Source organism: Rosa rugosa, chromosome 2 (genome assembly GCF_958449725.1).
Source record: "Rosa rugosa chromosome 2, drRosRugo1.1, whole genome shotgun sequence".
NCBI classification, from domain to species: Eukaryota; Viridiplantae; Streptophyta; class Magnoliopsida; order Rosales; family Rosaceae; genus Rosa; species Rosa rugosa.
In genome coordinates, this window is record NC_084821.1 from 66,460,444 (window position 1) to 66,487,364 (window position 26,921).

The window sequence follows — 26,921 nt, forward strand, 5'->3', positions numbered from 1 at the left end:
GAAACTGGAGACTCCATGGTTCAATTGTCAAAAGCTCCGCATCCCTGCTATATATCGAACACAACTGTTTGTAATTGTGTACATTAAGAAGTTGGTATCCAACCAGTTATATCATTTTTATTCAGGTATGAATTCAAGATGCAAACTCATTTGACAAAAAAGATGAGGTGATAATTGAGTTACATACTCCCGGCCACTTCCATACTTTGTGTCATAATAATAATTTTTGAATTTAGATTGTACTAGCAACAGTTGTAAATGTTTGCCAAGTGATATAATTGTGTTGCTTAGTTGAATATCAAACAAATATTATAAATCAGATTTTCTAGTGCTGGGCATAACACACCGGAAATCCGGTAACCGACCCGACCGCACCGGATTTTCCGGCTTGGAAACCGGACCGACCAAAAACGGTGCCGTTTTGAAGTCTCACCGAACCGAACCGGTTCATAACGGTTCAGAATCGGGTCCAGCTGTTGAACCGCCCGACATAAACTGCCCAAACTGCTTTTTTATTTAAATTAATTTTTGAATTAATTTTATTACTTGTCTAATTATGATTGGTCATAAACCAAGCTTACATAGACTTGTATGCACCTGATCTGCAGAAACCCTAAGACCCTCACAGCCTGGCCGCACGACCTCATTTGCCAAAAGTTCCAAAACTCTCTTCAGAAAACTCTCCCAACTCTTGAAAAAAACTCTCTCGATCTCTCTCGACCTCTCCCAACTCTAAAAGATCTGCTCCGATCTTGTCTATTTTCTCTAAAAGATCTGCTCCGATCTTGCGAGGGTAAGCTCTCTAGGTATTTGGTCTCTTCTCTTCTCTCTCTTCTCCGATCTGGGTATTTGGTTGCTTTGCAATTGGTGTTGTGTTCTTATTGATTCTTGTGGTCAATGCTGCAAAAGAAATGAAGTGAAATGCAAAAGAAATTCAGATTGGATGCTTTGAAGTTTGAATTCTTGCAGATTAGGCATAGGAAGTCTTTCAATCGGTGTTCTTGCTTTCTGTTTTTAATTGTGGCTTTCAATTGCTTCTCTTTTGTAGATGCAGACTATGGAAGAAAATCAACTTAATCAAGGGATTAGCGCAAGTCCGACTCCTACACCAACTCCAACTGCAGGTTCCAGTATTGGAACCAGTCAAACTACTCCCACACCAACTCCTCAGCCTACAATTGATCAAGCTACAGTACCACCAGTTCCAGGAGTTCCAGTAGTACCACCAGTCGAACTACTCCCAAACCGGTTACCGGCCCGCACCGAACCGCATTTCGGTGAAACCGAATAATGCGGCCCAGCCCACTGAAAAACCGGTTGCGGTTCTGAAAATGGCTAAACCACAAAATACGGTGCGGATGCGGTTTGGGCCTCAAACCGGGCCGACCCGCACCGAGCCCAGCCCTAAGATTTCCTTCTTTTTTTTTTTTTTTTTTGTAACTCGGTGTCATAATAATAATTTTTGAATTAAGTACAATCTCTAGCAAGAGTTGTAAGTGTTTTCCTAGTGATATAATTGTATTGCTTTTTTTTGAAACTAAACGACGACAACCTAAAACTCCAAAACCCAAAAGAAAAAAGGGAAGAACTTGAACTAAAACTCTTAATTATCAAAAATACATCCGTAAGAGCACCGAGAAAACAAGAGAGAAAGCTAGGGTTTGGAAAGAGCGAAGGAGAGTGTGACGCTCGACCGGCGGTGCCTCCTCGTTGACCGTGGCTTCCCGCCTCAGCGACGTATGGCAAGTGTTGCCGGACGGGAGATGGGGGTTTTGTCTTCTCTTCATTGGTTGGGGCTTTGCATGCTTCTTCTCTACTCTCAGGCAGAGGCGCAGGCGTGGAGGGGGAATTCGGCTGCGGCGCAGGCTTGGAGCAAGGGGCCACAGGCCAGATCGTGGCGGTGGCATGCCATGGATCGTATGGCGCTGGTCTCTGTTCGGAGGTTGGTCGCTCGGCGATGTTTGCAGAGGTGGGTTCGGGCTCCCAAGCGGATGGACACAGATGGGTGGAGCGATTTCGTTCCGAGGTGGAAAGGCACGGTGATTCCCTTCTTGTTTCTCGCTGGTTTGGATTGGAGTGGATTTGTTCCCAGATCTGGATCCGGCCGACGACAGGCAAGTGTATCAATGTGGCTTGCGGGATTGATTGGGTATCTTTGGGGAGGTGAGCTCGAAGGGCAAGAATTATGGAGGTGGTCTGCCGGCGGGGAAATTGGAGAGAGGGAAGTTGATTGTAATAGCTTTGGTCTGGTCTTGTTTAGAGTTTTATTTTTGGTTAGGCTTTTGGTTAGTCTTTTCTGGTCATTAGTATGTCCCTACTCTTTTGAGCAAGGGTTGGGTCAAATTGAGGTGCCATGGATTTGGTGTCATTCCTGGGGACGAGTTGGTTTAGTTTTGGTTTTATCTTATGGTCAATGTGCTGACAAACGATCCTTGCACGTGGTCTGGTATCATTGGGACACGGTGTGGAAGAGGGCGTTGGTTGTCTATGAGGTGGTATCTAGATTCTCGGGATTCTCTGTAGACCGAGGGGTTGGGCGATATAGGTGGTTAGGGGTTGGGCCCTTTCGGCTCAAGGAGGTCATTCTGGATGACGGACCCGTAACTGGTTTAGGTTTTAGGGAGGAGAGTGGGGAGTTCTTGTCCACCACCGGTCATTCCCATGTTATGTAATTTTAGTTATCAATAAAGGTTTCTTATTCTAAAAAAAAAAAACGACGACAACCTTTTATTAGAACTAGTTGTTACAAGAAGTAGCAAAGAGCCCATCAAGAATCGGAGGGACACTCCCACTCCGTGAAACTTGTAGCCCCGAAACTAAGGCAATTTTAGCAAGATTATGAGCAATCCTATTTGATTCTCTATAAACATGTGTAAAAAAAGAACCTGCCAAGAAAGTCAAAGAAGAGATGTCGTCGACGACTACCTAGCTCTGAGGTGTCCTCCCCTTCAGCTTGTACTGCTTGCACCAGACGCAAACAATCTAATTCGAACATGTACTATAGGTGTCAACTGATAGTCCTCTGCTAGTTTACAAGCAAGGCGGCCAGCGAAGGCTTCTACCATAATTGGAGACATGATATGATCAAATCTGTAGCATGCTCCAGCCACAACCAAACCTGTTTCATCACGTACTACACCACTCCAGCACCACCTCTAGGTGTGTTTTCATCATAAGCCCCATCCAAGTTAGCCTTGAGCCAACCAACTGGTGGAGGGCACCGAGGTTTAACCTGGCGACTAGCTTTGATAGTTTGTTTAGCCCTCTTCCTCTACCGCCACAGATCCCAAAAGCCAAACTCCACAACTGCATCCTCCGTCAATGCCAATGCCGCTGTCATTTCTTCTACCATGAGAGCAAACGATAAAGATTCAGAAAGCAGAGGGAAACCCCAGTTACTCTCTTTACCCTAAGAGCAACTCCAACAACTTCCCCATATTTTGATTTTTCTCTACTTTAGAAAAAAAAATGAGTCTTTTTTGCTCCAACAGACTCCCTATAACTATCTCTATTTTAGGGAAAGTGAGGAAAGAGAAAACCAAATTCTCTATATTTACAGCAATCTCTAAAATAGGAAAAATATAGAGATTTTAGAGATTTTTACAGCAGAATCTGTTGGAGTTTGAGAACAAAAAGATGCTAAAGTTTTGACTTTTGCATCCCTATTATATGGAAGCTGTTGGAGTTGCTCTAACATTAGCACGTAGGTTTTTTCATAACGTATGGTTTTCCCACACAATTTACCCGTGACTTACTTTCTTGTTCCTTTATTTAGGGAAAACTGTAAATGGTGTAAATGTTTCTGGCATATATTTATCTAGAAAATAAGATTGAGAAATAAAAATGGGGAAAATCTGAAACGTAATTTTGCTCGTCGTGTATTTTTATCTAGTACGGTAAAAAAATATTAATTCCGGTAGGTAAGAGTAAAGCAATTGGGAAACGGACCGCGAGCCGAGCCGAGCCGGTAAATTAAGCCACTAAGGCCAATAATGACATCGACAAAGCAGCTTCACGCGCTCATCCCGGCGACCTGCCTCCTACACTCGCGGCTCATTCGGCCGGCGCTCTCCTCCCACCGACGCGACCTCTCTCTTAACACCTCTCTCTCTCCTCCTCCTCACAAAACCAACCACAACCCCAAACCCCCCAATTTCACAGCTCCGTTCCCGATGGGCGACCTAACGGAATCCTCACTCACGCCGTCAACCACCACCCCCAATTCCTCCTCAAACCCTAGGCCCATGCCCGTCCGCGAGGACTGCTGGAGCGAAGACGCCACCTCGACTCTCATCGACTCCTGGGGCCGCCGTTACCTCGAGCTCAACCGCGGCAACCTCCGCCAGAAGGACTGGCAGGAGGTCGCCGACGCCGTCAACGCCCTACACGGCCACACCAAGAAGACGCACCGTACGGACGTCCAGTGCAAGAATCGAATTGATACTATCAAGAAGAAGTACAAGGTCGAGAAGGCTAGGGTTTCTGGAGGATTGACCTCTTCCTGGCCTTTTTTCGATCGCCTCGACGCTCTCATCGGATCTAACGTCAAGAAGCCCTCGCCGTCGTCGCTCTCGCCTTCGCCGCCGGTCGCGGTTCCGCTGCCGCTGGCGTACCGGAAGCCGTCTCCGGCGAGGCCGGTCGTGACGGCCGTGGCTCTGCCGCAGAAGAGGTCGGCGTCCGCGGCGGCGATGAACGAGGGGTTCTTCAGGATGAATTACTCGGCGGTCGCTGCTGCGGCGGCGGCGGAGAACGACGACGACGACGACGACGACGACGAAGAGGATGAGGAAGATAACGACGACGGGGATGAGGAGGCGGAGGTGGAGAGGGAGAGGGAGAGAGACAGCGACGGCGAGATTGGAGGCGGCGGCGGAGGAGAAGGGTTGAAGAGATTGGCGAGGGCAATAGAGAGGTTTGGGGAGGTGTATCAGAGAGTGGAGGCTGAGAAGTTGAGGCAGATGGTGGAGTTGGAAAAGCAGAGAATGCAGTTTGCTAAGGACTTGGAGGTTCAGAGAATGAGGATGTTCATGGACACACAGGTCCAGCTGGAGCGGATCAAGCACGGCAAGCGACCCGGCTCTAATGGTGAGCCGAATCTGTCAGCTTTCTTCTGTATGCTATAGGATTGTTTTTTGGTTTCGTCTCTGAGAATCAATTTGTTAGTTTTCAGGGTCTTGTTGGATTTATATGCTCTTGTTGAGAAGTGTTGCCGATAATTGAATAATCTATTCGCTTATATTGACTGGACAATTGTGGTTTGATCAATGCTTTACATAACTGTGTGGTGTGGCAATTGTACCCAAGTTCATTGACTAGCTATTACAGATTCAAGATACAGCTGCACTTCAACTCGGGAGATGTCTTTGTACTGATGTGAAAGGGTTTTTCATCGAAAAGCACATGTTAATTTAGAAAATCTAGCTCACCCTGCTTGAGGAACTAAAATAGGTTTGTTAGTTGCTCAGTTTAGGATATACAATTCCCCTTTGCGTAGTAAGGTCGTATCTGGCTAGGTATTCAGAATGGAATTAGGAAGGATATCTTTTGCTAAAGAGCTTTACCCTACAAGTGTGGTTGTGGATTCGAGCTGCTAATTGGTTTCTGACAGTGATGTTGTTCAATCATATTATAACATTTAGCTTTCAGAGTTTACCTATGTAAAGTAGCTATTCTTAAAATAGATGCTCGGTGTGGGAAGTTGTGAAGACCTATGGACTGTGTTGGTTTTTTGTGAAAAGAAAAAACAGATAAGGTGATATATATATATATATATATATATATATATATTATGCTTATACATACTCAAATTCTGTTAGTAAGCTCATGAAAAAAGTTCTGATAGATGTACTTTACATAATGACTGGTTGATCATCTTATTTGTTCTTTTCTGACCGATTCTCTTTCTGGTATTTTTGTTTCCACATGATGTCTTGGTTGTTATTTATTGTCTTTGGGTTCATCTCTTGGTAGTGGGAGACTTTATGATAAATTGCTTGTCCAATTTGAGACCTCTTCTCTGCTTTTCCTTCCTTTAAAGATGTTTTCTTTTTGGTATATGTAATTAGAGGTTAATTTGTGCATTGGATTGGTTATTTGGCTTGTAATTTACATGCATTCTGGGGTCTCCTCAGATAGATACAGGATGCATTATCCATTCCTTTCTTGGTTCCATTGCCTTGTTTGCTGTTTTACCGTTTGGCATATTTATTGTTCCATCCTCATCAATCTAAATTTATGCAAATTTTTTTTTATGTCCAGGCTCTGATAATAGGATTTCATGTTAATTTAATTGGGAGTGGTCTAATAAAAAGAAGGGCCTTGGAATGGTACTTAAACTTACTGAGTGAGATTTTAATAATCTATGTCATTGAGACATTAATATTTCTCATATGATAAATGTTGATACAAGAAAGCAGTTCTCTATCTGGGATGTAAGACATAAGAATGGAATTTCCCTTGCACAGTATTTTTATCAAATAGCTTATTCTATTGGAAGAATGTTTCAGAGAAAGTAGTGATAATCTGTGATAGCAAACATATGTACCCTATTGAGACTAAATTAAGGTGGCTAGGGATGGGAGTTCAGCGTGATTACTTTATATTGAATGCTTCTCTTACATCCTCTTAGTTTTCTAGTATGATTCATTATCGCAACAAACTTTAGTTTTTTGCCTCTGACTATTTCTATAACATTTGTTCATGGGATGTTAACGTCTGTAAAGTTGAGAGATTCACGTAGAGCTCTATCAATTTGTAGTATGGAAGAATACGAGTTTTTCTTTGAATCCATTCATCTTTTCATCATCTCCCTCCCAGATTCTGTGTGCATGTGTCTTCGGTTAAGATTGCTATCATATTATGTTTTTCGTAAATTCTATGATTACTTAAAAGACTGCTGAATTGCTAATGCATCTAAGCAAAGAGCGTTTACTAGCCTTCAGTAGATTCTATTGCTAGGTTTGTCATATTCCACATTGCAGAAATGGTCAGTCTGTTGTATATTGATAGGTATCGAAGTAGAAAGATATATTATTCATGCATAGAGCAGCCTTGATTCTCTTAACTGCACATGGTGGATAGTGCCTTTGATAACTGTTGGTAGCTTCCATGAACAAGAGTGAACTGCTGTTATCTTCATGAGGCCGATTGACACCATAAATAGAATCCTTCTTATGTATTTAAAGCTATCTGATGTGACAACTTGCAAGACATGAAGAAATGACTCGACATTGAAATAGGTCATAACTCATAAGATGTGTTTCAGACTTTCGATATTATTGCTAGCAGTAGAAAAAGTATTCTGAGCATGCCATTGATGTGGAGCCTCATTAAGGATTGATGTATGTGAGTAGCAATCACTTAATTAGGGAATCTTTACACTCAATATTTGCCATTAAGCTATCTGATTAGCTTGTTTATACTCTGGTTTGCATTTTTGGTTCCCTTGCATTCTGTTTTCCCGTAGATTTTCTAAGATCTGTTTATGGTTCTATTTTGCAGATATTTATAGCTAGCCATTTGCAAGAGTCCTGTAATGGTACATGCGAAGCATATGTAGTATCTTCTTGATTGAGTACATATTGTTCCAGCTGATACTGGCCTTGGAGAAAGCTTCTGGCACAACATTCCCAAGTGACTTTGGTTCTTCTTAACCTGGCTTTTGTTCCTTCTACTTATTATTATCATGTTGGGTTTTTGGCAGCTGTACTTGGCCTCAGATTGGTCCAATGACTTTGCTTTTTCCGCTGTAATAGCTTTCTAGCTGTACTTAAGAACAAAATCTAGTTTCCTTGTGACACAGAAAAGTAGGCTAGGCAAGTGATGCATCCGGGACAGCATGGTTTCAACTTTAACATTTAGTTGGTATAACTATCCCCTTAAGTAATACCACCGATGTTAGTTCCTGTTGTTAGATGTTGCTCAAGCCTGTGATGATTTGTACATTCTCTTCCATTTCTGCTCTCTCTTGTAGCAATGGTGTTTAGAAGTTACTAATGCTTTGTGTAGTAATTGAATGATCTCCAATTTCGTTCAAGTTTTTGAAGATATCTCGAAAGGGTATTCCTGATATGAGAATAAGAGAGCGAGATGTAGAATGAAAGGATCTACGATTCAAAGAAGTAAAAGCCTACAATTTCACTGCTCCGTCTGCCTCTGCCTCCACGTCTTGGTGATAATTACGATCACCGAATAAGGGTCTTTCAAAGCAGCTGATGAAAATTTAAAAAAATGTGATCACAGCAATAAAAATTACCCCAAAAAAGCCTAGAAACCACACCAACATCTTCCATGTTGGTAAATTGCACCCCTCTGCTTCTCCATAGGATGATTCCAATTCTACAAAGGATATACGATGTGATATAATATTTTTATCACTCAATATTGATTTCAGAAGTTACAGCTTGGGTTCTTATACACGGAAAGTTAAATTGCAGAATCTGGATTCCAAAATTGTTGGTTTCAATCAAAACCTAGAAATGCAAGTCTCCATCAAACAATTTCCTCACAAGAAGTTTTTGAACACGTGCCCACTTCGAAACCGTACATCGTGCTCATCAAAACCTAAACATTTCTATAGTACTAAGACACCTTTTCATGGCTCTCAAAAACCAATTAGGCTTGGCCTTTCTCTTCACTTTGGCCCTTTGCTGCTCAGTTAGTATTTTCCCGCCAGCTTAGTGACGAGAAAACCATGCTGAAGCGGCACGAGGAGTGGGTAGCTCGACATGGACGAGTTTACAAGGATGCAGAAGAGAAGGTGAAGCGCTTTTTGATCTTCAAGATCAACGTCGAGTTCATAGAAGCTTTTAACAAACAGATGGAGTACCAAGAGTACACACTGAGGTTAAACGAATTTGGAGACCTAACTAACGAGGAGTTTCGAGCAATGCGTAATGGCTACAAGAGCCAATCCTTGTCCAACTCCCTGAAAGCTACAAGTTTTAGGTATGGAAATGTCAGTGATGTGCCTTCTTCAGTGGACTGGAGAGAAAAGGGCGCGGTGACTCCCATCAAAGACCAAGGAAAATGTGGTAATTAAGCTTTACCAACAACCAATATATATATATATATATATATATATATATATAGGGAGGATCAAGAGATGACGTCTTTAAACTCTTAAAGTGAAGATATTTTTATTTTTAGCATGTATTTTAATAATCACACCATTCATTCTCTAGTATCCTACACACGATCACACACACACACACACATATATATATTCTACAGTTAGGAATACTGTGTTATGTGACTTATGTTGTTTCAATGTTGTAGGGTGTTGTTGGGCATTTTCAGCAGTTGCAGCTACAGAAGGGATCAACCAGCTTAAAACGCTTAATTCCTCTAGCAGAGCAAGAGCTTGTGGATTGTGACACTGGAGGCAAAGATCACTGTTGTAAAGGTGGTCTAATGGATAATGCCTTCCAATTCATCCAAAGCAACAAGGGCCTAACAACTGAAGCCAATTACCCCTACCAGGGTGTTGACAGAAGTTGCAAAACTCAGAATGCTACATCCCAAGCAGCCTCCATCACTGGGCACGAGGATGTGCCTAAAAACGACGAGAATGCTCTGCTGCAGGCAGTCGCCAACCTGCCTGTTTCTGTTGCCATCGATGCAAGTGGATCCGCGTTTCAGTTTTATTCGAGTACGTGGTGTGTTTACTGGAACCTGTGGTACCAACTTAGACCATGGTGTTGCCGTGGTTGGGTACGGGACTAGTAGTGATGGGACTAAGTATTGGCTGGTGAAGAATTCTTGGGGAACAGGATGGGGAGAGAGTGGATATGTAAGGATGCAAAGGGATGTTCCTGCCATGGAAGGACTCTGTGGAATTGCTATGGACGCTTCTTATCCGACCGCATGATTAACAAAATAGATGAAAATGTCATGATACATATAGTTCTCATCTCTACACTCTACATACACAAATATATATATGCAAATAAATAAATACACACACACACTGTAATTAATAGAAATTCCATCTTCATATGCATGGCTTGAATATTTGTAAGGATTATGTGCTTGCATATTAATTGTTATCATCGATGTTTCTCATATATATACTTGAACCTTGAACATTTGATCCATTCAGAAACTTAAATCGAATTATATGACTTGGTTTTGCACCAAGATCTCTCAGACAGATAAATAGCAAAGAAGAGCAGTATTTAATGTATGATGCTAGCTAATTAAACTGATATATATATATATAACTTTGCTCAGGAACGGAGGTCCGTTCCTAAGCTTATGGAACGGATTTCCAGTTTTTTCCGACTTTTCGATCACACATTCACATCTTAACCGTTCAGTTTTTAGTTCCTAATGTATAGATCACTTCTGTAAATTTTCAGCCAAATTGATGATCGTTAAGGCATCCAAAACTGCAATTTATACGAACGAATCGAATCTGTCGAACCGGAACCGTTCGTGTTCATTGTTGTAAATTGCAGTTTTGAATGCCTTAACGATCATCATTTTGGCTGAAATTTGCAAAGATAATCTATACATTAGGACATCAAAACTGAACGGTTAAGATGTGAATGTGTGATCGAAAAGTGGGGAAAAACTGGAAATCTGTATCTAAGAAAAGGTACGGACGTCCGTAGCGGAGACGGACTGTGTGTGTGTGTGTGTGTATATATATGTATATATATATATATATATATATATGCCATCAGATAAGAGAAACAATACTCGATCTTCTACCTGTTTTATGGGAGCTAGCTGTAATAGAGAGATAGACAGATATAGCATCTTGTTTACTGAGCTTTGAAAATGTCTAGGAAATTGTAACTAGAAATTAACTTACAAGAGGTGTAGCTTGATTGCAACTACTTAAAACTTTAAAAGTAATACAAGTAGGGTTTGAACTAGCTAGCTTGCTGTAGTACGTAGTAAAGATTATTTAGAGCTAGGCTAGCTGATATAAATCGTAACATATTTCCACATTTCCAGAGGAAGAAATACAGATTACGACCTTGCTATATATATCCATCTCATGCATCCAAATGACCTGTTATATATGTGATCCTGCAATGACATCACACAAAAATGACACAATGTTAATGTCTTCCAACTTTCATTGCTAATTAGGATATAATAGGTGGTGATTAAGGACAAGAAACTGTTTATATGCTGCAAAGACCATTACGTCTATATATGCTTTAAACATCGTTGCTCGGATCCATTAATTAATTTCACTTGATCTTCCTTGGCTAGCAATTCAGCAAGTATACAGATAATAAATAAAATCTACATTAGTCCGGATTTTTAACTTAAGCCAAATAAAATTAGGCTTCTCCTTATTGACCATGAATATATAGGAGTTGTGCCAAATTATGAAGTCGGATGATAATTGTGTTTTATAGCCAGATGATTACAACCATTGTGATTCCTTAATCTCAAGCAAGTATGAATTCAAAAGGCTATCAGAAAATGTAAGCTTTATGAAATTATGATGTAGCATTCTTTATAGAGACATAATTAATCCACTCGATCAACCATGCAAATGATGATGAGGTATCCTAATTCGATCGGACGGTCCACAAAAGGGCAAGAACTGAAGGTACTGTAAATGAATAGGGTTTGAATTAAGTTTGAGAGAAAAATCAATTGTTCAAATTCATTCTCACTATTGGCATGACCAATTCAATTATGAATTTTCTTTAACCTAAGACGGATAATACAGTGCTCATCGAAATGAATTGTGATTTGTGAAATTTTTGGAAAGAGAAAATTTCCATGAGAAAAGATATTGGATGCTAGGAAGTCTTTTATGGTTTTGGATTATTTTTGTTCGAGAAACAAAGAGTTATTTAAGCAAAATATGTCCAATTGTCGTAGAGTTGCAACTAGACTTTTTTCTTCAAGAAAGGATGAATGATCGTCGAGAAAAACAGGTTCTATTTAAAATTCAAGTAAGGTATAAGTATAAGTAATAATGTAAGCAGGAAGATACTATTAGTACTTCCATAGAGTCATTCTAGGTGTGTAGAGCTAGTTATTGAACTAAATATGTGTCTGTTAAGAAATTCAATAATCACAATCTGAGTTTCTATCTCTTAACTTGCCTCCATTTGTATGCGTTGTGATGCCAAATACTTTAAATGTCAGTTAATTTTATCATTATTATAATTGAATCACCTATAAGTGATTAGATTTAGACAAGAAAAGTTATATATATGAAGAGATTTGTAACCTTCTATATTTTTATGCAAATAGTAGTACTGAAAATCATGGACTACGCAATCAGTTCTAAACTAATGTGTGAGCAACAAATTAAACCGGCCAATAGCTAACTGAGTTGTTTAATAACCATAGAATCCTGATTGTGTAGAAAACAATAGAATAAGATCAAGATAAGTCAAATACTTTTCACAGCCCTAGCTAGTATACAATCGATGCTTATCAAGCAAAGATCTTGGGACGCATTAGTGATTTAAGTAAGCAATCTACGAAAGGCAGCTATGATATCTCTCATTCTTTAACAATATTAAACATATTCCCTATGGTTTTGGTTCCACCACCAGAAAAGGTATTATAATATATCGATCACTGCATGCATGATCCATATATCTACAAAAGAGATTGATTGCCTGATTGGGAAGAGAATCATACTGTATGTTGTTAATTTATAATAAGAACATCTCAGTCTCCTCTATATACGTACGTTAGTTCTCACTTCCTGAATATACAGCTCGCATGCAATGTACGTACGTATATATAATATATGCATACAGTATATACCTATAAATATATATGTATATCCACACTGTATATGGTCGCCCATGGGGACTGGAGAGCACCAAATCAAACAGAATCACAACCGAGCCAAAAACAAATGAAAAGAGTACGTACAACCAAGTGATGAGAAAATAATTAATTTAATTAACTATGAGGACAAAAATAGAAACAGTTTTGCCTACTGAGATCGATCGATCCATTGATCGAGAGAGAGAGATCAGAGAGAGAGAGAGAGAGAGCCAAAAAAAAAAAAAACTTAATGAATCATGGCATCAAATATATAGGGGGAGGGTCCTTATCATAGATCATATTGAAGTAAAATGTCACCAACTAAGTCAACTAAGTTCTCCATCACTTAATCTTTTATGCCTGCAGTTTAATTGAGTAGCGATTATTGAAATTAGGGTTTCGTAGGTTAGGGTTTTAGGATGAAATTGAATCTGAGTGGGTATACAATACTGAATTTTACCCGTTCAGTTTGAAATTTGATCCAGCTCCACTTGTTAAAACCCCATTTATTGTCTGCTTTAAGAGTATACTTTTCTGTTAGTATGAAGCTGATGAATTATTACTATAACCAGCAAGTTACCATATAAAACAGTTTTCGGAATTCAAATTAAAGCAGAAGCTAGCTGAAAACTGATTATCACTCTATATATATAGTAAGTACCTAAGTAAAAACAAAATTAAATTACCATAAATCGATCCGAAGAAGCCAAAGCAACTAATCAAGAAGTGATCTGCTTCAAACCCTTAGCCTCATCACTAATCGCCTTGAGCTGATTGTTCCTCTTCTTCTTTTTCTTCTTGTATGGAATCCCTCTCGCCTTAGCTTGGCACTCCTTCACTTCCCTCAGGTAAAGCCGAATAGCTCCGTTACCGAAAGGGTTGGTCTCCGGTGCTCCTCCGTGCTCCTCATACGCTGCCCTGAGGCGCCCGATCAGCGCGTCGAGGCTGCCCCAGGCCTGCCGGAGCGGGCAGGTGCAAGGGGCAGGAGGGTCGGGCTGCCCGAAAAAGACACAACCATGTAAGTGCACCTTGGTCTTTCCAAACTGGTCGAGGTAGCGAAGGAAGTCGAGGACGTGGTTGAACTGGCAATGGGACATGGAAACCGGAGGGGTCTGGTTCTTGAGGTACTGGCCGAAGGTGTTCCAGTCCCGGCGCTTCTGAGACTCGTAGCGGCTGAGCGGTGGAGGGTTTTGTTGCTGCTGCTGTTGATGATCGGCGTTAGTGGATCGTGAGGAGGAGGCTTCGATGGAATCTTTTCGTCTATGATCTCCAGACATGTTTGGGAAGAATTGGAGAAATGGTAGGAGGTGAAAAAAGAAGGAAGACAGAGGTATGGGAAGAATAGGTTAGTGCAGTGTTGAAAGAAAAGATAGAAATCGAAATCACATCTTTGGGTCTATTGAGAGGACATGTCATGGGCCCTGTGAAAATGCTTTATGTTCCTCTTTTTCTATTCCTAGCTTAGCTATCTAGCTCTAAACACTCAATCCCTCTCCGCTTCTCACTTGGATCTCTCTCATTTTTATAGTGACACTATTAGCACTGAGTAGTATTATATTGTTTCTTGTTTCTTGGGAATATATAATTATAATGTGTGGTATGGTACTCATCATCCAAAACAAATCCAAGGAAAAATATGGGTAGAATAATGTTATGCCTATATGCTATCATCCATGCAATGATTACTCATTTTCATCTGTAGTCAGCAATATGAATATATGATGATCATGACATAATATATATATATGGACCCTGGTTAATTTCATATGTACAGGGAAAAGAAATAAAAGTTTACTCATTCAATAGGACAGATACACTGCTAAAACTACTTAGTATCAATAATTAGGGATCTTTTAGCTACTTCGATATATTAACATTAATGACACATGATAGAACAGTTTTACACATACATCAATGATAACTTCATATGTCAAGTTAGTCTACCACAACTATGATAAAAAAAAAGACCGATATTTATCGCGGTAGGTAGAACAGTAAGAGAATACGCGTTAGTAATTGTGACCGTTTATCCAACATAAAAACTTAATCATAATTATTACAAATTTACAAGATTTTGAGCTTCCTTACCCATTATTGTTTAAAATTTGATACTCTAGTCTCTACATAATATTGACAACGTATCGGGGTTTTGAGAATAAAATTATTATGAATCGATTTCCACCCTTAGTTAATAGTAGTTGCACTTGGTAAGCACAAGAGCCAAAGCTAGCCTTCTATTATGGTAAAAAAAAAAATAGTATCAGGGTTTTGAGAATTTATCTATTCACCCCACTAAGTTATCTTATTTTAAGTTTTAACGACCAATAATACATATCCTTGTATTATTATTTTAATGTGTCTACTATTTGTTTCCCCTTGAAATTTGTATATTTACGTTGTTACTCGGGCAATGTTCGTTGCGGATGTCGCTGTCCTCCGCCCTTTTTCATGATCTACATGAATGGTCACAAAAAAAGTCATAGGAATATAGCTCTATATTCCTTAAATCCTGCTGTGTAAATTTTAATGTAAGCCAGGTGGTGTTTGAATAATGACAAGAATTCATGATCAAAGTGCATTATACGCTCGGAAAGTTTACGAGTTCAATTTGGAAATGGTCGAGTCTGAATAATCTCCTATGGTAAATCCAAGAGATCGAACATTCTAGTGCAGTATCACAAGATGCATGTATCCAAAATGGTATAGTTCATTAAATAATTTAGAAGTCCTTTTGTTGTTAAACCCGTGTAGTAACAGAACACATCTTCTCTCTTTTCCCCAAACCCTAATTCTAATAGGCTACTTTATATCACAGAACTTGATTAGTAGCCATAATTTCTGAATTAGGGTAGGCTTGTAAAATTAGAGCGGATATGGAGTGAGCTAGCTGGCAATTACTTAGTGTGTTTGCATCGGATTCTAATCATAATTGAGTGTAATTTACTAGAAGAATAGTTGATGTTATTTATTATATTAAAATTTGACGGATATTACATTAAAAATATAGACCGAACTTATAATTTTTAACAAAGAGAAACACAGACATCACATTTGGAAGATTTTAACATTAGAAAAGCAGTTTGGATACTTGCAATAAGATTGTTTAGAACACTGTGGAAATAAAAGGAAGAAACAGTTACTCTGCAATGATGATATGAATGCATAGTCAATAGTAAAGAATGCAAGACATTGAAAAGAGGGGGATGACTGGAATCGTGGAGACATCTTTGAGAGGGAAATGGGACCCATCCTTAGTCTGTTCTTGATGCAATAATTACAAATGTTGCTTGGAGTCGTTCAAATAAGAATTGAATAAAAGGTTAGAAAACTCTGACTTTAGACCCTCATTTAGATCGATTAAATGCTGATATAGGTAATTAGTTTGGTTCAAAATACATAAACAATAAGAAAACATGGCTTCCAATTACGGCGTTCGGAAATTAATTTGGAGCCCTATGCTATGAATTTACCCTTTCTGGATTGTGATTTCTTCTTTATTTTCTTCTTTCCTGGCTTTGACATGAATGATCAAAACCTTTATGGTGCAGCTTTTCAGCTTTTTGCCGATTAAGATGGTGGGTGGTGGAGTAGTAGTAGTAGTACTAAAGGCAAACAAGTTAAACTTTCTCGGCAACCAACAAGACAATTTTACATGTACAGACATGCAGACACTATTTGTTGTTTGGATGATTAATTATCTCTCTTTATGGATTTGGTGTTCGATCGATCAGGTCCCCTTATTGACAAGTTACACGCTCTTCCAAATCATTTTGCTCTTCGATCAGCTCAGTGCGCATAGATATATAGGTCTGAATTAATGACAGTGCGTAGGTCCAATGGGACCTTAAAATCCATCTATATAATTAAGATACTAATTGAGAAGCGTCTACCCTAATCTTTTAAATATATATACCCTGGTTATTTGAACAACAGGTAGAAGTGTTCAGATTATGGTGTGAGCCTTACATTAACAAGGAATTTATATAGATATCGATTATATTATTTTTAGGAATTACGGTTGAATGTTTTCTATAAGTTTTGAGTTTAGGGTTTGAACAATTTCAACTCTCGATTGTGGACTAGCACTTCATATTAAGATGTTGAACACGTTGTTGCTTATACATTATACAATGTATTTGATATACAAAACAATTTTGAACGACAATATTGCAATTTGCATTGATACCTAGTTCAGAATTGACTATCATAATTTAAAGTAGAATTAAGAATGCTTAGGGCATATATAATTTCGTGGAAGAACACAAGCTATGATATATATGATCCTCAAATAATGAGAAGATCTTGTGTGGGACAACTAGGCATACATTTGTGTCCATTATTCCACCTCCCAACGTGGACAATGGGACCAAGTGTTTGCTTATTAAAGAATCACCACTACTACAGTTGCACACTATTTCTCTAGATCCCATTTAAAAGGATCAATTGTCGATCGAGGAATACAAATTGAAATGTTAATGCCTGAATTTAAACTCATATTTCTCATAAAATTGTGATAGTTTTAAACTAATAATGTTCATGAAATCAGCTGGATTAACGGTGCCCTCAATGGAACGAGATGGATTGGCTGGTTTAATAATTTTGCAACCAAAAAAAAATAAAAATCATGAAATCAGTTGGACTTAATAAGCTGGAATCATGAAATCAGCTAGTTTAATAATCTTATTTCATATATCTAAAACTTATCTCTGTACCCTGATATGGAACAATCTAATTGAATGATGAAAAATATGCCATATTAATGGTGCAAACACCAAACGCTGATGAAATGGTAAATTTATAAAAGTAACTTATATGGATTTTAAATTCCAAAAATTGAGTCGATTTAAGATGACAAGCCCTAGAACTTTGTTCCTTTATCAAAGTTTGAAGATGAGACATTGACGATAGATCGACAACATAAAAAACATATATAATATGCATTATAAAGGGTCATAGAGATCAATATTGATCAATTTTGAACCATGTGATGTGTCGCATAGCGAATGTTCTTAAGTTTTTTTGGTGGCAAAGGAGACCAACATGCATGTATATATTGATAATTTGATAAACTTCAAATTTAGATTCTTTAATTTGAAAGTTTCATATAATCATCTAACAAAATTAAATGTCATTTGTACATATATATATATATACCGTCTTGTTTTTCCTTGTTATGTGGAAGAGAACTTGATGAAAAATATCTAAAACTTATCTTGGTACCTTCAATTGGAACAATCTAATTGAATGATGAAAAATATGCCATATTAATGGTGCAAACACCAAATGCTAATGAAATTGTAAATTTATAAGAGTAACTTTTAAAAATTCATATATTTTAAATCTAAAAAAATGAGTCAATTTAAGATGACAGACATTTAATCTTTAGCTAGATAGTTTTTACGCTTCGTTCCTTTATCAAAGTTTCAAGATGAGACATTGATGCATGAAAACATACATAATATGCATCATCAATGGTAGATCGACAACACGTGAAAACATATATATTATGCATCATTATAAGGGTCATAGAGATCAATATTGATCAACTTCAAACAACGTGATGTGTCGGATAACGAATGTTCTTTAGTTTTTCGGTGGCAGAGGAGACCAACATGCATGTATTGATAATTTGATAAACTTTAAATTTTAGTTTCTTTCAAAGTTTCATATAATCTAACAAAATTAAATGTCATTTGTACGGATGAACCCTCTTGTTTTTTCTTGTTCGATCGAAATTATATGGAAGAGAACTTGATGCCATACAAACAACTAGCTAATTAAGATAAAGAAAAATCGATCAAGGTATATAATTAGCATCTTAGTAACATCAAACTAATTTCTTCTTTTATTTTGGATTAGATGGTAATGCTGTGAGATATCTTTAGTCGAGGAGAAGGAGCTAGGGCCACTTTAAAAGCAAAATTATGCAGTGTCGAGTCATTCAAATGGGAAAGAAGGAAAGTAGTTATTGCACTGAATCTCAGTTTGCTTTATAAGACAAAAAATCAAACTTAGTCTAGGAGGTTGATTGAGATGCTTGCTGTTCTTGCTGTTCATCCAAATTTATATAAGCGTTACGTTAACGATGAATTATTACAATGCCCTCTTTTAATTTCTTATCAGAACGACACGTGATTCTTGTCCAAATGTCTTTGACTGGATATTAAAGTCAAAACGTACCCTAATTATTTGTCACTTGGGTCTGCCAAGTGCCAATTTGGTTGCCTATAGGCCAGGTACTAGGTCTGAAAGAGTTTTAGGCCAACCCATAATTGAGTTCGGCTCGGCATTAGAGGCCCAATATTTGTTAACTTCACGTCACTTTTATGAAAAATAAAAATAAAAAAACCTTGACACTATACACTCTAATGGGATGGCTGTGGTGAAATTATGGCACAGAACATTTTGAATAAAAAGTGATTTTGTTATGATCTGATACTAATAAGTTGTGGCATGTTATTTTTAATAAAAAGTTGTCTCGACGTTGTTTGACACTTATATGTTGTCAAATGCTATGACATGTCAAAACTTATGTCAAGCGTTAACAACATCTTTTTTATTTTTTATTTTTTTTATTATTATTAAAATTCTCCTGTGTTATATTCTCATTGGTAGAGCATGATTTTCAATACATGTTTCAAGTGACCGCTCACAAATCAACTATCATATTTTTGATTTCTTATAATTTTCTAAAGTCACAAACCGAAAAATCATAAAAGATAATAGAAAATTTGATTTTTGTGAGTGCCGTCACTTAGAACATGTCCTAAAAGTCATGTTTTACATATAGTAACTATGAAATGAGACAATTTGAATACAAAAAGTGGTTTTGACATGGTTTTGCATTTCTCGTGGCACGCCATTGTGACATGTCAAGACATGTCAAATCTCTATCCACACTTAATTTATTGAAAATTTCCAATTGCCATAACCCGACGATTGGTAGAGAATGATTTTTTGACATGTTCAAAGTGAAGGCACTTAAAATTATTTAATTTTATGTTTTTATGAGTTTCTTGATTTTTCGACTTTGAAAAATCATAAAAAAAAAATAAAAAATAAAAATAAAAAAGGGTTGAAGTTTTTGAGATCCATCAATTCTACAATTGATTCAAAATTATGACTTAGCTAGGGGTGAGAAAATTTTTGGGAGAAGATAAGAACATGTCATTTTGCCCAAAATATCGTATGTTACATGATTTTCAGTATGAAATCACAGTCTCAAATAACTTTTTTTTTTTTTTTTGAGATAGTTTCAGCATTGGTTCTCATAAAGTTAGAAAAACATACGACATTTTTTTGGTGTGCTTAGCCTCACTTACATGGGTGTGACATGAGTATCGTTAGTCTTATTAGACATAAACACCAATTACACCATTAACTTCTCATTTGACATGAACACTGATAACGTCACTTGGCATGGGTGTGGGCAGTGCCCACCTTTAGCCACACTTAACATATCATCCTGCTTTGTTGGATTTCACCAAAATCACAAACCAAACTCACGGTACTAGGCTTTACATACTTACATTATTTAGTTATTTAATTAGTGCTAGCTTTCAAAATAAATAACTCGACATTGACAAACTAATTAGCTAGGGAGCATTTCTGGAGAAAACAAACAAAGACCATGTGTTTAAGATTTGCCGAGGAGCCTAACCAAACTGATCGGATCTATCGATCACATATCAGAGACAAGTGCTATATGTTGACAAAAAAATAAAAGAAAAAAGACAAGTGCTATAGCTAGCTCTTGGGCAAGTACGTGCTTTGAAGCAAAGCATATGATTGTCTCATTCAATATCTTAAAGAGACCTGATTTTTACAAATCAACTTCCCTGAATTGGTTATCAAACAAAGGAAGGATTATTTTGCCAGGCCATCCATAGCCCAGTTCTGGTCATAGAACATGCATCTCTGTAAAGATCTCTGTAAAGATGAGGATGCTCAAAATTGCAGTATTTGGTGCTATATATCCTAGTGAAGATAATCATTGCAATGCCTATGTAACTAACTATATGAAAACCCACCCGCTAAAATGGAATGCATTCTTTACAAATCAGACTCTAGGGAAACAGATAGATATGCTAGTGGCTCATGTTTTGGCTGTGGTTTTTGTAATAGGAGGTGGCATTTTGGGACTTAATTAATTATTCAAAAGAAAACTCCCTTGTTCATTATAATGGTCATGTGAGCAAGCATCTTTATACTTATCACTGATAACATAACATAACACACACACACACACACACTCTATTCAGAGCGAGGTCTCGCTATGAAATTAAAGTGCGAGGTTAGAGTTTAGGGTTACTTTCGGTCTCATATCCACATCTCGATTATTCAATTTTTAGGTACTACACACACACACACACACTCTATCCAGAGCGAGGCCTCGCTCTGAAATTAAAGTGCGAGGTTAGAGTTTAGGGTTACTTTCGGTCTCATATCTACATCTCGATTATTCAATTTTTAGGTACTAATGTATAGATCATCTCTGCAAATTTTCAGTCAAATTGATGATCTTTAAGGTATCTAACTCGCTTAAACCAATGGACGAACTGAATCTGTCCAACCTGAACCGTAGCAGCTTTAAGGCAGTTATCAATGCCTTAACGACCATCAATTTGGCTGAAATTTTGCAGAGATGATCTATACATTAGTACCTAAAAACTGAACGGTCGAAATGTGGATATATATACGGATTTGCTCTTCTAAGGAGGTTCGTTCCTTAGCAAATGAACAAATTTCCATATTTTGACCACTTTTCGATTACATATTCACATCTTAACCGTTCAGTTTTTAGGTCCTAATGTATAGATCATCTCTGCAAATTTTCAGCCAAATTGATGATCGTTAAGGCATCCAAAACTGCAATTTATAATTATGAACACGAACGGTTCAGGTTGGACAAATTCGGTTCATTCGTGTAAATTGCAGTTTTGGATGCCTTAACGATTAAGATGTGAATATGTGATCGAAAAGTGGTCAAAATATGGAAATCTGTTCCTTAAGCTAAGTTAAGGACTTCCTTAGCAGAGCAAAATTCTCTCTCTCTCTCTCTCTATATATATATATATATATATATATATATATATATATATATATATATATATATATATATATATATATATATATATATATATCAAGAGAGAGAGTTCCAATCCAATCTTAAAGATATATATATATATATATATATATATATATATATATATAGAGAGAGAGAGAGAGAGAGAGAGTTCCAATCCAATCTTAAAGATATTCAAAAAAATATTTGTAAAGCTCTCAATCTACAGTAATCAGACTGTACGTATCATATGAAATTTAGTAATAAACTAGTGATTATCAATCCCATCCTTTGCTAAGCTTTATAACATATATCAAAGATTGCTTTCAAGTTTAAAATACTGAAGCTAGGAGATGTAGGAGCAGAGGTTTAAAACTCGTAAAACTAGTAATGAGTAATACAGGAAGACATTTCAAACAAGAAATGAATTATCAAATATTTTTACAAATCGTATATCTTTTGTTGGTGATGAACATGACTCATGACCAACACAAAAATACATGTATATCTTTTTCTCCAACGAAGTATTCATTGGGCAAAGTTGTTTAACTCATATTTTAGTTATCTACTTAACAAAAGGATAACACAAAAATGATTTCTACTAGCGCAGATCACTTAGCTTTATTCTAATTAATCGAGACTTAGAAATGAAAATAGAATCAAAGTAGTTGATGTGAATCATGCCGTTTTGCTTCACTATATATAGCTAGCTCACAATTGTGATATAATTAAAGTGACATTCTCAGAATCATTTAATAATCTTTGTTCTAGTGCCAATTAAGAACAATATTACAACCAAAATAGTCACGACAAAGCGCATCAGTCGACGAGCTAAGGGATTAAATTCTTAAAGCAGCTAGCAAGCACAAGCTATTGTAGCTAACATCCCACAAGTCCCATAAGTATAGTCTTCTCACCAGCAAGTCAGCATGTTGAATCTGCTAGGGGCTCCCTCCATACACTTGGATCATCAAACATTCTGTCCCATCATATATATAGGGTTTGTTTTCTTCTTTATATTTCTGCAAGCTAGATATATGCATGTCTTAGTAGTAGCATATTGTAATCTGTACTGCAAACTTCGCTAGGTGGCGGCAGAGCCAAAGCAGTGGCGTGGAAGCCCCGCCACGAAACCGCTGCTATTGTTGGTGGCAGCGCCGTGGTTGCCCACTTGCACTGAATGTTTAAATACTGATTTAGTACGTAGTTCAATGGAAATAATGGCATATAATAATAGCCTCCTTCTACATTTTAGGTATGACTTGCAATTCATTAAAACTCGGGTTCCCAGATTTCCATACTGCAATAATCTTCACATAAATGAATTGTTAAATATTCCACTTTGATTCAAAACCCTACCAGTTGGTATTATTAATTTTCATTTTTCTTGGGGTGGAGTGAAGGCTAACTAAGATTCTGGACTGCTGATCTAACTAAGGTCAATTCTTCACCAAATTTTACGATGGGGTGAGTCAACCCTACTCACTGACAGAAGATGGGGACCCTTTTTTTTGTTCTGATATGGGGACCTTAATGTTTGTTACGCTATTGCCCTCATATTATTTGGACTGGAATCTTAGGCTTAGTTTGGGATTGCTGTGCTGTGAGGGGAAGCACTTCCGAACTTGCTGTGAGAGGAAGCACTTCCTAAGTTGCTGTGAGGAGAAGCAGCTGAGGTGTTTGGTAAACTGTTTTTAAAAGTGCTGTGAGGTCCAAAAGCAATTTCTAGGTGTTTGGTAAGTTGCAAGGCAAAAGTGCTTTGGCTGGGTATAATTACCAAAATGGTCATACATGCTAAGATATGCTACTAAAATACTTAATTTTGTTTTTTGATTAATGTAACCATACCAAATTAAAAAAAAGTTCTCATGTATTATTCTTGTACCCTTGATTGGACTGAATAAAAAATTTACTTTAAATCCTTCAATATGCATATTATGTAGATTAATTTTCCGACCATAGTTCAACGGGAACCATTACACAAAATATATTAAAGTCACTTGAAATTTGCAACTAAATGCTAAGTAGATGCATTCATTAGACTTTGTGCAATTGCATTTCTTAACACCTCCATTTCTTGTCTTCCTGGACCATCTCCATCATGTTCATTATCCTCCATCTCTTCACTAGTCTCTTCACTTGAGTAATTTCCACTTTCATCAAAATCAATATCTCGTTGAGCATATCTTCTTATGTAATTATGAAGAGCCATAGTAGCAATAACTATCTTCACTTGTTTTTTATAAGGAAAATGTGGCATATCACGTAAAATACTCTATTTCTTTTTCCATACCCCAAAAGTACGCTCAATAACACCCCTGAGTGAAGAATGTGCATGATTGAATATTTCTTTATGACCGGTCGGTTCATCACCTCTACGAAAATGTGGAAGGTGGTACCGCTCACCTTTATATGGTCCTAAATAACCCTTCATTTGTGGATATCCTGCATCCACCACATAGTATTTTCCTGAAATTAAAAATTATAAGGAATGATTGATCTCAGTAAAATAAAAGATTATAAGTTATTATTTGTGTAATTCCGGAAAAATAAAAAAAATTAGTACCGCATGGACTTGAATAAAAAAAAAAAGGCTTTCTAGAAAATAGCAAATTGGCAAGCATTTATATAAGGATAACATATTCAAGAGATGAATTGGATTTCAGCATTGTTCATAATTTTTCACAAAAATAATTCAAACCCGACAATAATGATTCAATTTTTCATAATTTTACTTTACTTTAGCATTGTTCATATTCAAGAGATGAATTGGAAGTCAGCTACCTATATACAATGTTCAACATTTACTTTAGCCCTTTTTACACTTTAGGCCACTACTCTTTCCACCGGTGTTCTCATTCAGGATTTCTATTGACTGCATATCCACAATGGTGAATAATCTGACGAAAGATAACAAGTTTCTTGCAATTGCATCATCTTACATTGAGATGGGAAAACATTTACAGATAGTGACTAAAGTGATACCTTTCTTGTATTAGCATCACATTACATGGATTCAGTAAATAATATGTCAAGCAATAAGGTTAAGCTCAATAATGATTATAAGAATACCCTCAATGTCTCAAATCAATTCCTTCTCATGTTGAATACAAAATTTCTCACTCCTTACTTGCACACCTACTATTGAGTTAAAATCTAACAAAACTTTGGAAGAATCCTTCCACCACTAGGCCACCTCCATAACAAGGCCATCTGCAGTACAAAAAGCTTTCACAGAATCAGTAGGCTGCTTGATAGGTATACCAAAATTTTAACTTGCATGAAATCTGGTTAGTGCAGCAAAGACCTAATTTATAAGTTTCACCCTAGAAATAATGACTTCCAGTATAGTTTTTTTCTACGTCATCTTACATTTTCCCATCAAACTCAATGGTGCAGCACAACTTATAAGGGAAAAGAAGAAAGTAATGGCTACTTGCAGTGCTGAAAATGCTTAGTTGCTTTGGTGCTGAAAGTGCTCTACTAATTATAGTAATTTTTACCGAAACAACATTCTAAAACACATTGTTTTTGGTGACGGACATAGGGAAATAAAATACTGTTATAAAAGAATGGCCAAAGTATCCCTCCCCGGAGTGCAAATCAACTATACAATCTAGCAATTATATTTGTCAAAAACGAGTTCTGGTGAAACTGCTCAAAATCGATAGGGAATTCAAAAATTTACATCAGTTTCCTGCCAAGCATTAGCCATCCAAACTAGTTTTAAACCGTAAAACCAACTGAATCTGTAACTAAGAAGTTCCATCCATTCAAATTGTTCATAAGCTGAAATAAGTTTAATCCGATGGTCAAAGAACTACTCAAGATACAGGGAAGAAAAAGGAACATATGCCACCAAAGATGTCTAAAGCTTTAGCAAGTCAAGGATGTAAATCATAATCACTCCAGCTTGAAGTACTTGAGTTAAAAATAGAAACTGCAGGTTCACCTTTCTCTCAAAACCCAAGACCAACTGATAACAACACACAACCAAGCACTCACTCAGTACAAGCACTCACTCAGTAAAAGCACAAACCAAACTCACAGAAGAATACCAATTACATGGGTACGAATAAAAAAAAAGACTGAATCTGAAAGAGTAAGGTAAAGAGAGCAAGATTGAACCTTTTAGTGACAGCAGAGAGAGAAGGAGGAGAAGTTTGATGAGGATCGAATTATCCAATGTTGAGATGTACAAGAATTCTCCTATATAACAATTCAATGAAATCTGATCAATTTCTCGAAATAAAAAGTAAAGAGAAGCAGTCAAGCAAACTTTGGGTTCTGGAAATCTGACTGAGTGAAGCTCACATACCTTACTCCTTTTTGTGCAGCTATGGAGGAATCAGAGGAATTGGGTTCCGTTTGATAGATTATCTTCAGAGAAGAAGCATAACCCAGAAGACCCAAATTGTAGCGAGAATCCACGAATTGAAGAAGAGGAAGGAGGAGATGTGGAATAATAATGATATTTGTGGAGACGGCAAAGAGATGGAACCCACGAATTGAAGGAGGCGAGGCCGGCGAGAATCCACGAATTGAAGAAGAGGAATGAGGAGATGTGGAATGAATGACGGCAAAGAGATGGACAAAAGATAGGTTATGTTGTTTCGATGTAATTATCAGAAAAGGAGGAGGACATAATTGGCAGGAAGTGTGAATTTCATTAAACTATGCACTGTTCAACCTCCGTGTTTTTCCCGAAGCAGCTTTCCAAAGCTACAAAATGTTGCTTCTCAAATTCGGCTTTACGGAGAAGCCATTTCAACCAAAAGCTGCTTTCTGATATTTTACCAAACACCATCCTCTTGGCCCAAAAGCAGAAGCAGCTCCAAAAGCACCCCAGGAAGCAATGCCAAACTAAGCCCTAGTGACATAGTTTTTTTTTTTTCTTTCTTTCTTTTTGGTCTGAAGTTCTTGGCCTCTTTAGCTACATGTTTTTAATTATTGGGTATTTTGCTTATGGAAAATACAGTCTATAATGGCCAATTATTAAGGGCACCACTAATTTTTTAGGGTAATAAGAACAAAGGGTTAGGTTGATCTCAATGGAAAATGATGCATGAAAAGAGTAATGAGGTGAAAAAATTGATAG

At 37.4% G+C, this 26,921-nt stretch overlaps 2 protein-coding genes, 2 long non-coding RNA genes and 1 pseudogene across 4 annotated transcripts; 3 read left to right on the plus strand and 2 right to left on the minus strand.

The window, feature by feature from the left end:
• Positions 1–3,940: 3,940 nt before the first annotated feature.
• Positions 3,941–7,953, plus strand: LOC133729462 (trihelix transcription factor ENAP1-like). Its single transcript, XM_062156999.1, has 2 exons — positions 3,941–5,085; positions 7,501–7,953. Exons 1-2 carry the CDS (start codon positions 3,993–3,995, stop codon positions 7,512–7,514), a joined length of 1,107 nt encoding a protein of 368 aa, XP_062012983.1. The 5' UTR covers positions 3,941–3,992; the 3' UTR covers positions 7,515–7,953.
• LOC133729465 (uncharacterized) lies at positions 5,092–7,025 on the plus strand. The gene is made up of 2 exons (XR_009856377.1): positions 5,092–5,281; positions 5,499–7,025. It is a non-coding gene; the product is annotated as an uncharacterized LOC133729465 (long non-coding RNA).
• Positions 7,954–8,595: 642 nt separating the features above from the next.
• LOC133729463 (senescence-specific cysteine protease SAG39-like) lies at positions 8,596–9,868 on the plus strand (annotated as a pseudogene).
• An 869-nt stretch (positions 9,869–10,737) lies between these two features.
• Positions 10,738–14,234, minus strand: LOC133729464 (protein LIGHT-DEPENDENT SHORT HYPOCOTYLS 10-like). Its single transcript, XM_062157000.1, has 2 exons — positions 13,446–14,234; positions 10,738–11,037 (listed from the first exon to the last, which is right to left on the minus strand). Exon 1 carries the CDS (start codon positions 14,034–14,036, stop codon positions 13,479–13,481), a length of 558 nt encoding a protein of 185 aa, XP_062012984.1. The 5' UTR covers positions 14,037–14,234; the 3' UTR covers positions 10,738–11,037; positions 13,446–13,478.
• Positions 14,235–24,719: 10,485 nt separating this feature from the next.
• LOC133729466 (uncharacterized) lies at positions 24,720–26,626 on the minus strand. Its single transcript, XR_009856378.1, has 3 exons — positions 26,142–26,626; positions 25,952–26,032; positions 24,720–25,036 (listed from the first exon to the last, which is right to left on the minus strand). It is a non-coding gene; the product is annotated as an uncharacterized LOC133729466 (long non-coding RNA).
• Between the last annotated feature and the right edge of the window lie 295 nt (positions 26,627–26,921).

What these genes read in the sequence shown, in the direction of transcription:
- LOC133729462 (XM_062156999.1), top strand. Translation starts at nt 3,993, where the DNA reads ATGACATCGACAAAGCAGCTTCACGCGCTCATCCCGGCGACCTGCCTC.
- LOC133729464 (XM_062157000.1), bottom strand. Translation starts at nt 14,036, where the DNA reads ATGTCTGGAGATCATAGACGAAAAGATTCCATCGAAGCCTCCTCCTCA.